The sequence below is a fragment of the Parasteatoda tepidariorum genome, chromosome 8 (assembly GCF_043381705.1).
Source record: "Parasteatoda tepidariorum isolate YZ-2023 chromosome 8, CAS_Ptep_4.0, whole genome shotgun sequence".
NCBI classification, from domain to species: Eukaryota; Metazoa; Arthropoda; class Arachnida; order Araneae; family Theridiidae; genus Parasteatoda; species Parasteatoda tepidariorum.
The window spans coordinates 81,399,399-81,412,854 of record NC_092211.1 but is presented as its reverse complement, the minus strand read 5'-3'; the positions used below and the strand labels follow the sequence as shown (position 1 = coordinate 81,412,854).

The following is a 13,456-nucleotide window of genomic DNA, read 5'->3' as shown; positions in this document are numbered from 1 at the left end:
AAGAAAAATGTTACAGTGCACAATGCAAGGTAAAGATCGGCAAACTAAAAGGCACCATTTAAGGACAAACAAAAAAGATTTGAATGATATTTTTTGCTTTTTTCAAATGCATTATGCAACAATTATGTATTTAATCAATATTTTTTTTTTAAATTTACTTTCCATTCCAAAACCATAAAATAATTATAAAAGATTACAGCATAACGATTGTAAAATTTTTATTTGGATCCAAAACTTTAAGAAAAATGTCCAATAACTTTAATTGGGATGCATTGAAGGAAGATATTAACAGATTTTAAAATTTTTTGTGTTAAATTATTTATTTTTATGTAAGACATCGCTTCCGCATTATAGCACTTTGCAAAATAAGAACTTCGGTTTTTTCCACCCGCCCTAATAACTATATATATTTTTTTAATTATAATATTTATTTTCAATAACATGAGAAATTATTTAAAAAAAAAAAAAAGAATTTATTTATTTTTAGAAATATTATTATTAGATGGTCATCATATATCTAAAACAAAAAGTGTTCCCTTATAGGGATATATTCTNTTTTAATTATAATAATATTTATGTTCAATAACATGAGAAATTATTTAAAAAAAAAGAATTTATTTATTTTTAGAAATATTATTATTAAATACATCATGGAAGTCATATATTGACAGTAAAAAGCATTCCCTTAAAGGGATAAAGAGATGCATTATTTCTAAAATAAAGATTTTCCTAAAATCGGTAATTTGTAAAATTGAAAAATTTGGTTTAACCAAGGGGGCGAACCACCCCCGCCCTAATGTCAAGAATTCAAAATTAAAATTAATTGAATTGTTCACAACTGACGGTTAGGACCACGGGCAGAGATCCATAGTTGATGATTAAATGAAAGATAAAATAGCCAAAAACAAATCCAACTCCGCGTAATTAATATTAAAATAATTTGGCTATAGTGTAATCGCCAAAAAGACCAGGAAGATTTTGAAACATATTTGTGATAAGAGAAATAAAGTAACTAAAGGAATAAAAAGTTAAAAATAGATCTTTATATTCGATTTAGTCGCGGCAGTGTTTTACATTTGTATTGAATTAAAAAGTTAGCAGTTTTATTGATTGTTAAGAAGAAAATAAAATATTTAGATTTGCTCTTTTTAAAATGAAATAAAAATTAATTATAATTGATATAATTTAAAAAAAATTGGATTAAGAATGATTAAAAATTAAACTTATGAAATTAAAGAAATTTTAAATGCCTATTATGGCATCACAGAGATATTGTACCAAACTAAAACATTCCATTCCCAAGGCAAGGAAATAGTATGTCAGTTAAAAAGAGTTAATAAATAAACAAAATGCAAATATCAACATATTTCTTTCTTAACTATCATAAAGCTAATAGCAGTGAACAAGATATCTCTGTATAGGTTTTTAAGACATCCAAAATAAAATATAGATTATAAGGAAAAAATAATCAATTTTCTTTGTAAACTAAGAACAGGCCAGTTAAAGTGCAAGCATTAAACACAAGTTCTCTGGAAAAAACAACTTATAACTATTCAATTAAATCTAAAGATATTTAGTACTGAAGTCAATAATGATAGAAACACAGCTTTAAAAACTTTAAACTTTGATTCCATTTCAAACAAATTGTTAAGTTTGTGGTTTCAAAAATTAGAACAAGAATTAAACATTTTATTTGAACTTGAAATGTTAAATGTAAATACATTACAAAAAGGAAAAAGAAAAGAAAAAGAGTTCAGTAAAGTAAACACTATGTTTAACGAGTTCCGGAAATAGAAAATGCTTTCTAAATCCAAATTCAAGGTTAGCATAAAAATTTAAGATTAGTATAAAAAGTTCAAAATCTTTTAAACTGCCAAAAGTAGATGAGCTGAACAATTCTAAAAGCAATGTGGAACCTAAACTTATTTCACAGTTATATACAGAAAGCCAGTTGCTAAGTTTATATAAATGTATTTTTAAGTTGTTTTTTTTTTCATTATTTCTGAAATTTAATGTTTTTAAAATCTGAGAAAAAGAGAAAAAAAAATTCAAACTGAAAGAATACACCCCAATACAATAACATTGTACGAATAAAAAACACTAATCTAAAATCTCGCATCATAAAAAGCAAAATAGTTATAACATATTAGAAATTATTTATTGTGCCTTAACACATTAGAAATCATTGACTTTGATAACATTGACTTTGATAAGAAAGCATTTGAAAACAAGCCTTTCAGAGATTTTGATAATTTGTCAGAAAAAAATACCTGTGTATGCAGTATAACACAAGAACTTCAAGATTTATATAATTTACTTTCATTTTTCAACAGTATTTCAAAGAGAATATTATATTTTTGGTTTATCGTTTGTTTTTACTATAATTTGAGTAACCATTATGCTGATTTTTACCATAGAAAGTATGTCTTACAGTAATAAGGAAGCAGTGAACTTAAAAATAAAAGAAGAAAAAAAGTTACAGGACTATTAAAAAAAAGTTGGAAATGAAGCTTCCAGCAAAAAGTGTTTTACATATGACTTATATATTGACAAACAACATAGGAGTACTGTTTTAGTTAAGCAACTTTTAGAATATTTTGGCTAACAGCCTAATTTGTATTTTTAAAATGTGCAAAATTTCATTTAAATTCTTAAAATAAGATTCCAATACGTATATCTATATAATCTATCATTCTGCATATTCAAAATCAATCAGTTTACTCAAGAGGATAAAACAACTTATTTTGCAAACACTTTTACTGCAAGTGTAAGTGCATATAAAATATTATTATATAAAACATGTACAACTTATCCATTTATTTTATACATATTTAAACTTATTTCACATAAAAGAAGAACTTACCAAATTTAGGAAGATTTCTTTTCAGATAAATTTTGGAAAAAAAATTGGGTACCCATGAGGGTAAAAAAAAACTTTTATCAGTTTTTTTTTTCAGTACTTTAGCAACAAAATATGTTTTATAAAACTTTTACTTAACAGAATATTATGTGACAAAATTTTCCCTACTACAGAGTGTTCCCTTGACTGCTAAAGTACACTTAAAAGGAAAATAACACTACTTCTAAACAATTTTTCAGTAAGGACAATACTTTTTCCTATTATCTGAAACTGCCTTTTCACTCTGACTTTAACAAGCAAACTATTTATAAAAAATTTACTAAAATGGAGGAAAAAAAATTTTTTTTTTGTACTTCTGATAGAGATATTAAAAGCAGTTTACACATACATTGAAAATTACCTCTTAAATTAATTAATAAAATTAAATTACCTAAGATATTTCATAATTCTTCTTTGGCAACAGGTGGATTGGACATAAATTGTACAATGTCTTCTACAGTTCTCCCTTTATTATATTCAGCAACTAATTTTCCATGGCTAAAAATAAACAAATAAAATAATTATTGAAACTCGAAAAAAAAACTTAATTAAAAGAAAATTTTTTAAAAAGTTTGAATCAACTTACCTAAAATATTTCACTGAAAAATAAAAATAAGCAATGATTAGTATATTTTCTTAAAATTATGTAATTTATAGATAAAATAAGTAGTAAATAATAACATTTGTAAGGAAGCTACAAAATTTAAAAAAGTAAATGAAGCATTTAAAAAATCAATTAAATCATTTAAAATTTAAAAAATAAACATATCAGTTACTTAAACTTATGTTTATTTTTATAACTAATAATAAATATTATAAACCTTTAGTTTTATATTTGGCACAGATTTATATACGTCAAAAAATGTCAATTTACAGAATAATTTAGAGCACATGGCTAATTGATCATTTTTGAAATATCTCATTTAAAAATCTTTTCAGTTTATTTTTTATATTATTACAGCCTTTAAAATTAGTCACTCTAGAATTAGAACAGAAAAAATATATTTAAAGAAAATTAGGTTCTGAAATTTATATATATATATATATAAACAGCGAAATAAATAAATACGAAAAAACACGAAGAAAATTAAGAAAAACAATAAGTTTCATTTATTGCGCTTAAGCTGCAAGTAAACAGAACCTATTAGATAAGTTCAAAATGAAGATGAAACAAAGGAAAATTACAGACATATGAAAAAAAAGGGGGGGGGGAAGAAAAATAATAAAAGAAATAACAAACTGGGGAAGAGAAAAAAAAGGATAAAATTTTTTAAAAAGATCCGGAAAATAAAAGATATAATCTTTTCATCAGCATACACGATTATATCCGCAAAAAAGAGTGTTTTTTTTTTTAAAAATTTTATCCTTTTTTTCCCCCAGTTGTTTGTTATTTTTTTTTTTTATTATTACTATTATTTTTCTTTCCCCCCTTTTTTTCATGTGTCATTTTCCTTTGTATCTTCATTTTGAACTTATAATATATATATATATAAATAAACATATAGACAAATTATATGAAAAAACATTCAATAAAATTTTTAAGTTTTGATTGAACAAATATTTTTCTCAACTCAAGCTTACTTTTATAAGCATTTTAACACACTTAATTAAAGGAAACTCTAATATTAAGAAGTTTTTAAAAGAAATAATACATAAATCAGGATTCAAAATGTCAATCTTTTTTAAAAAATAATAAGACTTTAACAACTTTTAAAGGAATAAGGTTTTAAAATAAATTAAACAAATAATAAAATAAAAAAAAAGCTGCACCATATCAGAAAAAAGTTACCCAAGTCTTATTTATTGATTAAAACTAAACAATAATTTGTAATTAATTACATTAATTGCACATAATTTATTTAAAGTTTAAACAATTAATTAAATACAAACCAATGGGAAAAGCTTTAATGGAATGTTTTGTGGCAAGTGATCGTTCTACAGTAGCATCAACTGCAGCCAGTATACAGTCCACCTAAAAACATTTATTGATAGCTTTATATTTCAATACATTCAAAGACATTTTAAATTTAAAAATAAATAAATAACAGTAATAAATAATAGTAATAAAAAAATAATAATAATTAACAAATTTATATGCAATACATTTTAACTAAACATTAATTTCCTTCTTGTTTTCCTATGTTGTTTTGCCAAATATAGAAAAAAGAATTAGAGTTAAAGAAATAACTGAAAAAAAAATCAAAAGAATTGAATTCAAAACACAAGAAGTGACATTTGGAAGTTATTTGAGCAAAAATTAGATCTGAATACACCAAACGTGAAAAAGCATTGACATTAAATTAATAACTTGAAAAAATTTATTGTACGACATTTCAAAAGAATTGAAAGAATTCAAAATGCAAAATATTATATTTGAAAGTTCATTGAACAAAAATTATATCAGAATATACAAAACATGAGACAGATTAATTTATTTCATTCGAAATACCATTGAAAATTTCTGTAAGCACTTTTATTAGGATTACCTTAAGAGGAAAGATAACAAATGAATTTGAATTCGCTTTTTAATTAAAAAAAATATTCAAAAAAGCAAATAAGATGCTTTTACTCCTCTCACAACAATGAAGCATTTAAAAAAGGTTAAGAAAAACTTTCTAAAACACAAATTTTCAGGTGATTTTCAGCAAAATTATACTTTTTCAATAAAAATGCACTTTTTGAATCTAAAAAATTTCACCGATTCCATTAAAAAAAATAAAAAGAAGATTAGAAAAAGAACTTCATTTTTATTACTTTATTTTATTAATTAAGTTCTCTGAGATAAGTTTAACGGTAAAAGAGTTAGGTTACTTCAAGCTTAGACAAACCTGTGGGATCAAGAGATTTGACCATATGTGATATCAACTTAGAGCTAAACATATAACATGAGATTACATTTAAAAATACTCTACATATCACAAAACAGTAAAACAATAAGCCTTTATAAAAAAATTTTAACACTTTTCAGCATTTAAGAAAGGCTTTTCTTAAAATGTATCCTTAAGGGTTATTTTTTCGCCTTCAAGCATAGAGCCGATAAGCAAATATGTTATGAAATTTTCATGCAACTCACTATTTGCCCATGGAATGATACAGAGAAATCAGGTATTTAATGCATTGCTGAATATCTGGGGGGAAAATGGGACTAACACTCAGCTATTTGAAAATATGCAAAATAAAATTTATTTTAATTCCAAATAACATTCTTAATATGTATAAATGATACCATAGCTATTCAAAAATGCAAAAGACATAAAAACAAGTTTGAAACATTATTATTAAGAATTACAAAAATTTAAATAAATTTTTAAAGAAGCTCTAAAGACAACTAACAAGAGAGATATTTTGCAAAGCTTTCTGGTTTTCCCTTTCTCTAATGCCATATAAACTAAAGAATGTACACTCAAAAATTTCATGATCACTTAATGGTAGATAATAAGGTTAACTTTTAGGTTAATGTTAGACAAAACCTTATACAAAATCTCTCCCATAATTCTTAATTTAAAATCGATAATTAGACCTTAACCAATTTCAAATAAAAAAAATATTTCATTTCACATTTACATTGAAAAAATTTCAAATTTTGATTGCATTCTACAGTGTCTAAATATTATAAAATAAAAAAATTTACATTTTTTTCCTTGAGTTTTGCAGCAGCTTCAGCAAAGGCTGGTTTCATAGCTTTACAATGACCACACCCTGAAGGACAAAAACAAAACTTCTTTAAATATTTTAAATAAATAAAAAAATAGTAAATTCATCAGTTTTTTAATGAAATACACGTTTATTACAAATACGTAAATAAAATATTGAAAGAATAAATATTTAACAACTAAAGAGAAATTATCAATTAATATTCCTAAAGTTTGCATAAAAGGTCACAAATATGAACACATAAATATTAAAATTCATGAAAAAATACAATAAAATACTAAAATTTTAAACAATAAGAAATAAGTTAATATTAATTACTGGGCATATAGAACATCACAGTTTTAGATACAATAGAAATATTAAATACTTAAATATATAAAATACCGTTAAAATAAAAATTTAACTATAAAAAAGGTAAGTTAATATTTCTTACAGGGTGCATAAAACATCACAAGACTTGAAGAAGCTGCATTTATTACATCATCAAATGTTTCAGATTTTAAATATCGTACATGCTCTCCATTTGNAACTATAAAGAAAGGTAAGTTAATATTTCTTACAGGGTGCATAAAACATCACAAGACTTGAAGAAGCTGCATTTATTACATCATCAAATGTTTCAGATTTTAAATATCGTACATGCTCTCCATTTGGAAGCTCTGACCACCACTGTTCTGGAGGAGGAGGGGGTGCTGGGGTTGGAAGAGGAGTACCATCTACAGCAGATTTCATGTACTCCACAAAATCAGATTCCTTATGTATAAAAAATAAAATAAAAATATAAAAAACATGACTGTGATCAATTGACTAAGATTTGATTCCATTTTTTGAAATTTTTCAAAAATTAAATTTTAAACTAAAGATAGCAATTTTGAAAGACACCATAATTGTATTGCTTTTTTCTTTTTTAAACAGGTCATGCAAAGGAAATTATGATTGAATTTCAAAAGATAAACCAAATTTTTAAAGGCGATACCAGCAGAAGAATATGAATAAAGTTTAAGTTTACATAAAAATAATTTTATTCATAAATGGAGGCACAGAACTTAATTTGTGATAAAAGAAAATACTGCTTTTTATTTTTCACTTGTTCTGGGTTAAACTATTAAGTTGAAAACAATAAAAACTATTATTAATGAATATTTAAAAACTGATCCATAAAACTAGTATAATAGAAACAAGAAATTTATCTGATAACTGACTAAACTAAAAAAATATAAGTAATTAAGAGCCAGTCACAGGTGAAATAAATAACTATAATATATAAGCATAACTATAAAGAAATAAGATGGTGTATCCTTCATGATTCTATCAAGAAGAAAAAAGTCATACTTTAAGACAGCAAACTTGTAAACAATATTTTATACAAGATTTATTGTAGTTTATTTGTTCACATAAATTTTGTTCAACTAGGCAGCATATAATTAGTTTTATATAAATAACTGTTTGCTTAAAATTGTTTAATTTCTTTAAATTTATTTATTTTTTTATTTATTTATTATTTTTATTTATTTATTATTTTTATTTATCTATTACTTTTATTTATGTATTATTTTTCATATTATGCAATTTTTTGTTCAAAAAATTTCCTTAGCACCAAAACTTAAAGCAACCAAAGTTATTTATATAGTGGAATAAGCACACACCAAAAAGAAAGGGATTGATTCGTAAGTAAAATCACAAATGCAATATTTTGCACAGAAGTTCATTTTAAATAAATAAATTAAAAAAAAACACCAATATAAAATATAAAAGATGTTATGTAGATAATCTTATACTTAAAAAATTTTAAATGATCTGACATGAATAAAACAATTTTATGATTCAAAACTTTTATCATTTTTATAATCAAAGAAAAATTGGCATACTGTTCGACCACCATCATACGGCTTTTCCACTTTGTAGTAGCTGAAATACTTCAGAGTAGGGTATCCTTTAACATCGTGTGCAGAACATACACTGGCAAAAGCTGTACAATCCATAGCAGCAAATTCAACCTTAAAAAAATTTAATAACACTAAGTGTTTATGTAATATTTACAAATATTTTAATTAGAAACTACGTATGAAACTAAAAATATAGTTCTAGCAGCAAAAAGAAACTACATATAAATCTAAAAAAAACTGAGTAGTTCTACCAACAAATAAATACAATACAGTTCAAAAGTAAATAATATCACATAACATTCACAATTAATACACTATGAATATAATTACAATTAATTGACAAAGATACATTTCATGAAAATAATATTTCACATCGTCACAAAACAAGTCTTTTTTGTTTTAGGAGGGGGAGGGGATTAGAAAACTGGTTTGAATATGGCTAGGACCTGTGTAAGATTCGCAGTGTCATAAATACCATAACCAATATACAATACGGCACTCTTGACAAGTTAAAGACAAAAAATAAGTGGAGGAAAATAAGACAATGTGAGAGTTGTGCGTGCCAAAGTCTTAGATCATGGCGCCATTTTGGCGATGAGAGAGGAGTTCGATCCTAAAACTGGAACTGAGAACAATTTCTTGATCGGTTTCTCATTTGGAATTCATTTATATTATTTGTTTTAGTCTTACTGTTTTTGTTTGTGCAGTGGAAATATGTAAATTAAATAAAAACATAATAGTTATTTCCAACCTGGAGTAACTCATTCCCAACACATTACAACAACAATAGATTCAGACAATTTTTGGAACAGCAGATACAAAAAGATATAAGTCTCCGATTAGAATAGAAATGAAACTTTTGCATTATAATTTTACAAATACTGTTATTTTTATTTAAAACTGAAATATCTCTTAATGTTTCACTTCTGAAAATTGATAATTTTTATTCATTATAATTCATGACATTTTATCATACAATATTCATTTGCCTACATAATTAAAACTAATGATCATTTGAACAGTTACTGCCAATACAATTTAATTAACTTTTAGCTAATTTTACAAAATATAATAAAAAACCTTATTCGTGTTTAAAATTTTTAGAAAATCAAAACAGAATATTGATAAAAAAATATTTCTGATCTAGTTAAAGTCTTCTAAGAATCAGAAAGCTTTGTTATTTTATTAAATCTGCATATTTTAACATAACACAGAATACAAATATTACATTCGTAAAACTGTCTCACCAGTATTTTATAAATATTCCTTTTAAAAGTTTTATACAAAACTATTCACAAAAACTCAGAAATGTTTCCATATTTAAGAAACATGAATAAATATTTCATTACAATTCATCATTTTTTATTTCTTTAAAAACAATTAGCTTTCATTATTTATTATTTTGCCATAAGACCAACAGAGACATTCGTGTACACACAATAAAAACAGTCTAATACTTTTCCAAGAATAAAAATTGGCAATCTTACTTTTGGGTCATCTTTAAAATATTCAGCAGCAGCTTGAAATTCTGGTTTAGCCTTTTTGCAATGACCACACCCTAACAATAAATATAAAATACAATAAATTAACTATTCAAAAAGAAAATGTCTTAAGTTTAAAGAAATGCTCAGTAATAAATCAATTTATAATTAAATTATTTTCATACTTTGTGATTTTGAATTTATAGAATTATAATTGAAAAGTTCAATTTAAAATGTAGAGGATTTTAATAAATCTTTTTCTATGAGTAGAATAATTTATTCATAAATATCAAATTTTATTCAGTTAACTATCAAACTCAGGGATGAGATTAGCCAAAAGGCAAAAAAGCTGAATTTCCACGATAGTAAATTTTACGCAAGCGCAACCCTTTNTGTAGAGGATTTTAATAAATCTTTTTCTATGAGTAGAATAATTTATTATTATTTATTATTATAATTCATTATTAATTATAAATATCAAATTTTATTCAGTTAACTATCAAACTAATAGGACGTAACAAATATCAGTAAATTATGTCATTAAACAAGTTTTAAATGCAATTCCAGTTATCTTATTCATAATGGCTTACGTTAATATTAATATAGAAAATAATGTCCAAACTAAATAATTAATGTCCAGTAACAACTAAGTAATTAGTTTTCTGTCTTTAAACTATTTTGGAACTCAAGATATACAAGTTGTACCAAAATCACTACCCTTAATATACATTTTCAAAATCTTTATAAAATTAAAAGTAATGAACATAGACATGAGGGGTGTAAAATTGTTATTTAAAGGAGAAAGATAAAAATAAAAAATAAAATACACTAGCAAAATTCGTCAAATTACAATTGAGGTATGAGGATGAGAAACCAAAACTTTGATTTTCTAATCCTCTATGTTTCCTTCGGCATACAAATAGTTATTTTAATGTTTTTGGGTCTACTTTTCTCAAAGTTGATTGATTAGATTTAGACAGTGTATTTTTTTTTTCTTCTTATTTAAACACTTGATAACTAAACATTAATCCAATAGACACTTAATTTTTGCCAGTTTTCCAAAGTTCAGCTGTTACTGTAAGGTCTTCAAAGATTGCAAAAAGTTTAATTTTACCCCTTATCTACAATTCTAGAATATTTCTTTTGAGACACGCTAAATAGTCTGACATAAATAAAAGAAACATAAGAATCAAAATATAAGAGTTGATTGATTAGCTACAAAACAGCACTGATTTGAAGTTAGTCAATCTAGGATTAAATGGTAGTTTGACAACGCTAACATGTATACATTTTTTACTTCACTTTTCAGAGGGTTTTTAAAATATATTTAAGACAGTCTTTGTTTTGTGAAAATAAAACTACAAAGTATTTCTCAAAAACTGAAAGTGACTTAGTGTGAAAAAATCTAATGAAATTCAAAAAGAAAATAATTGTTATGAGCAACATACATGGAGCATAAAACATAATTAAAACATGCTTCTTTCTTTTCAAGAATGGCTTGAAATCTTCTTCTGTCAAGTGAACAACATTGCTGGGCTCTTCACTCCAAGGAGTTTCAGGTGGTGGAGGAGGGGGTGGTTCTTTAGGACTAAAAAAGTTAAAAATTAGAAAAGCAGGTAAGAAAATAAATTTCTACATAATTTTTAATGGGAGAAAACAGTATGAACTTACTCTTTCATAAACTCGACAATTTTGTCAGCAGTTCTAAAGCTGACGTCAAATGCAGGTTCCCCATTTCTAAAATAACAGTAAAATTGTTTTATGTGATGTAGACATTTATAAATAGATTTAGCTTTTACTCAAGAAAACATTTTTACTGATTTAGTATTTTTATTGTATGTGCTTTCAACTCATAATGCAGAGGTTCAATTTAAATACTAGTTTTATAACTATTATATTAAAATGATTAAAAAATACTTTTCTTAAAAAAATAAATATATATGAATTGGCAACTTGTAAAAAGAAATAAACAGCATAGCACAAACATAAAATCTGAAATATTAAGTACTTAAGCTTGCATATAATAATTAAAAATTCGGTAAATAAATAATATGTCCTTAAATTTTAATATGTTATCTATACAATTCTTTTTTATTAATGAGCAGAGGATTTTGAAAAAAATAAATAATAAAAAATAAAAAAATATAGCAATTGGTCAGACTGCATAGAACTTATATTATAATTTTTTCCACTTGTGTTCTTGAAAATCTGAAGATTTTCAAGAACACAAATGGAAAAAATTATAATATAATTTCGAAGCAGTCTGACCAATCGCTATTTTTTTTTTTTGTATTACTCATAAATTTTCAGTATACTCTAGACACTGCTGATTTTGAAAATCCAAGTTCTATAACAATTTTGGATACTAAATAGACTAAGTGATAAGTTAAATTACAGATGATAATACTATGCAAATCATATAACATTGCGCTTTATTTATGCGAATATACATTAATATTTCATTTCTTTTAATAANGTGATCAGATAAATTACAAAGGTCAAATAAATTTGGATAAGAGCGGTGACCAGCATTGTCAAGTATGTGTGTTCATCTACAAATTAAACGAAAATATCTCAACATCTTTTTAACAAATGAATATTATTTTAACTGATATGTAATGATGTGTAATTATCATTATCAAAAAATACTTTTAAAAAAAAAATCTGTATAAACAAAATAATAATCAATGAAAAAAAAATCCAAAATTTTAGCAGGAAAAACTTGTATTTAGGAGACACATATATATTTCTCCTTTGCAGTCAATTTTAGCTTTTAGAAAGTAATAAATCTTAATTATATAATTATTCTAAATGAGAAAATTAAATATTTCTTTTTAATCTCATTTTATGAAATTTCGATACTTACATTAAGTACTCCTCAACGTTATGCACCTAATTATTTTTAAAAAAATTAAAAACACCTACATTTTATAACAATGTTAATAGATTTCAATTCTTTACCCAGATTTAGATTATGTGTTTTGACAAATAACAGCAAAATTTGTTAGAATCTGCACAATAGTTTTTGCTTAAAGCCTTATTAAATAAAGAAATATTTGGAGGGATTTTAAGGGAATTATTTTCATTATTAAGTTTTAACAGGACAACTATCAGTTTTTAAGTGTACTGGACTAACTGCATGATTCACACAAACAGAAAAGGGTAGAAATGATTAATATAAAAAGTATTATCTCCCACAAAGATAATGTGAGATGTAATGGGAAATTAAATTTTGCCTTTGGATTTTTACTTTTTCTTGTCAATACAAAAATTTCTAGGCAGGAAACTCCATTACTTTCCAAAGAAACCATTATTATAAATTTATAAAATCCTATACTTATAATGTGAATCTTAATGAGTAGAAAGAAGCTTCAAAAATAAATAGGAAAAATAACCAACAAATTATATTTGGTCTAGTAGCCCACTGATGACTCTGCGCCTAAAAAGTCGTATCTTAACATGCAGATTTCTCTGCATAGCAAAACCGGTTTTTCCATGTAATTAGATAGGGAAATAGTGTGTTGCGAAGAAACATT

General features: G+C 24.6%; 1 protein-coding gene across 1 annotated transcript in view; it reads right to left on the bottom strand.

Moving 5' to 3' along the window:
* Positions 1 to 13,456, bottom strand: part of LOC107443556 (protein disulfide-isomerase A5) — a 36,300-nt gene that overhangs the window by 2,921 nt on the left and 19,923 nt on the right. Inside the window, exons 14-22 of the mRNA XM_043043455.2 lie at positions 11,592 to 11,657; positions 11,369 to 11,508; positions 9,927 to 9,997; positions 8,422 to 8,550; positions 7,114 to 7,306; positions 6,531 to 6,598; positions 4,790 to 4,871; positions 3,486 to 3,498; positions 3,291 to 3,397 (exon numbers count right to left, since the gene is read on the bottom strand). Coding sequence (XP_042899389.1) covers positions 3,301 to 3,397; positions 3,486 to 3,498; positions 4,790 to 4,871; positions 6,531 to 6,598; positions 7,114 to 7,306; positions 8,422 to 8,550; positions 9,927 to 9,997; positions 11,369 to 11,508; positions 11,592 to 11,657 — 859 coding nt within the window. The 3' untranslated portion in view covers positions 3,291 to 3,300. The remainder of the gene's footprint in view (positions 1 to 3,290; positions 3,398 to 3,485; positions 3,499 to 4,789; positions 4,872 to 6,530; positions 6,599 to 7,113; positions 7,307 to 8,421; positions 8,551 to 9,926; positions 9,998 to 11,368; positions 11,509 to 11,591; positions 11,658 to 13,456) is intronic.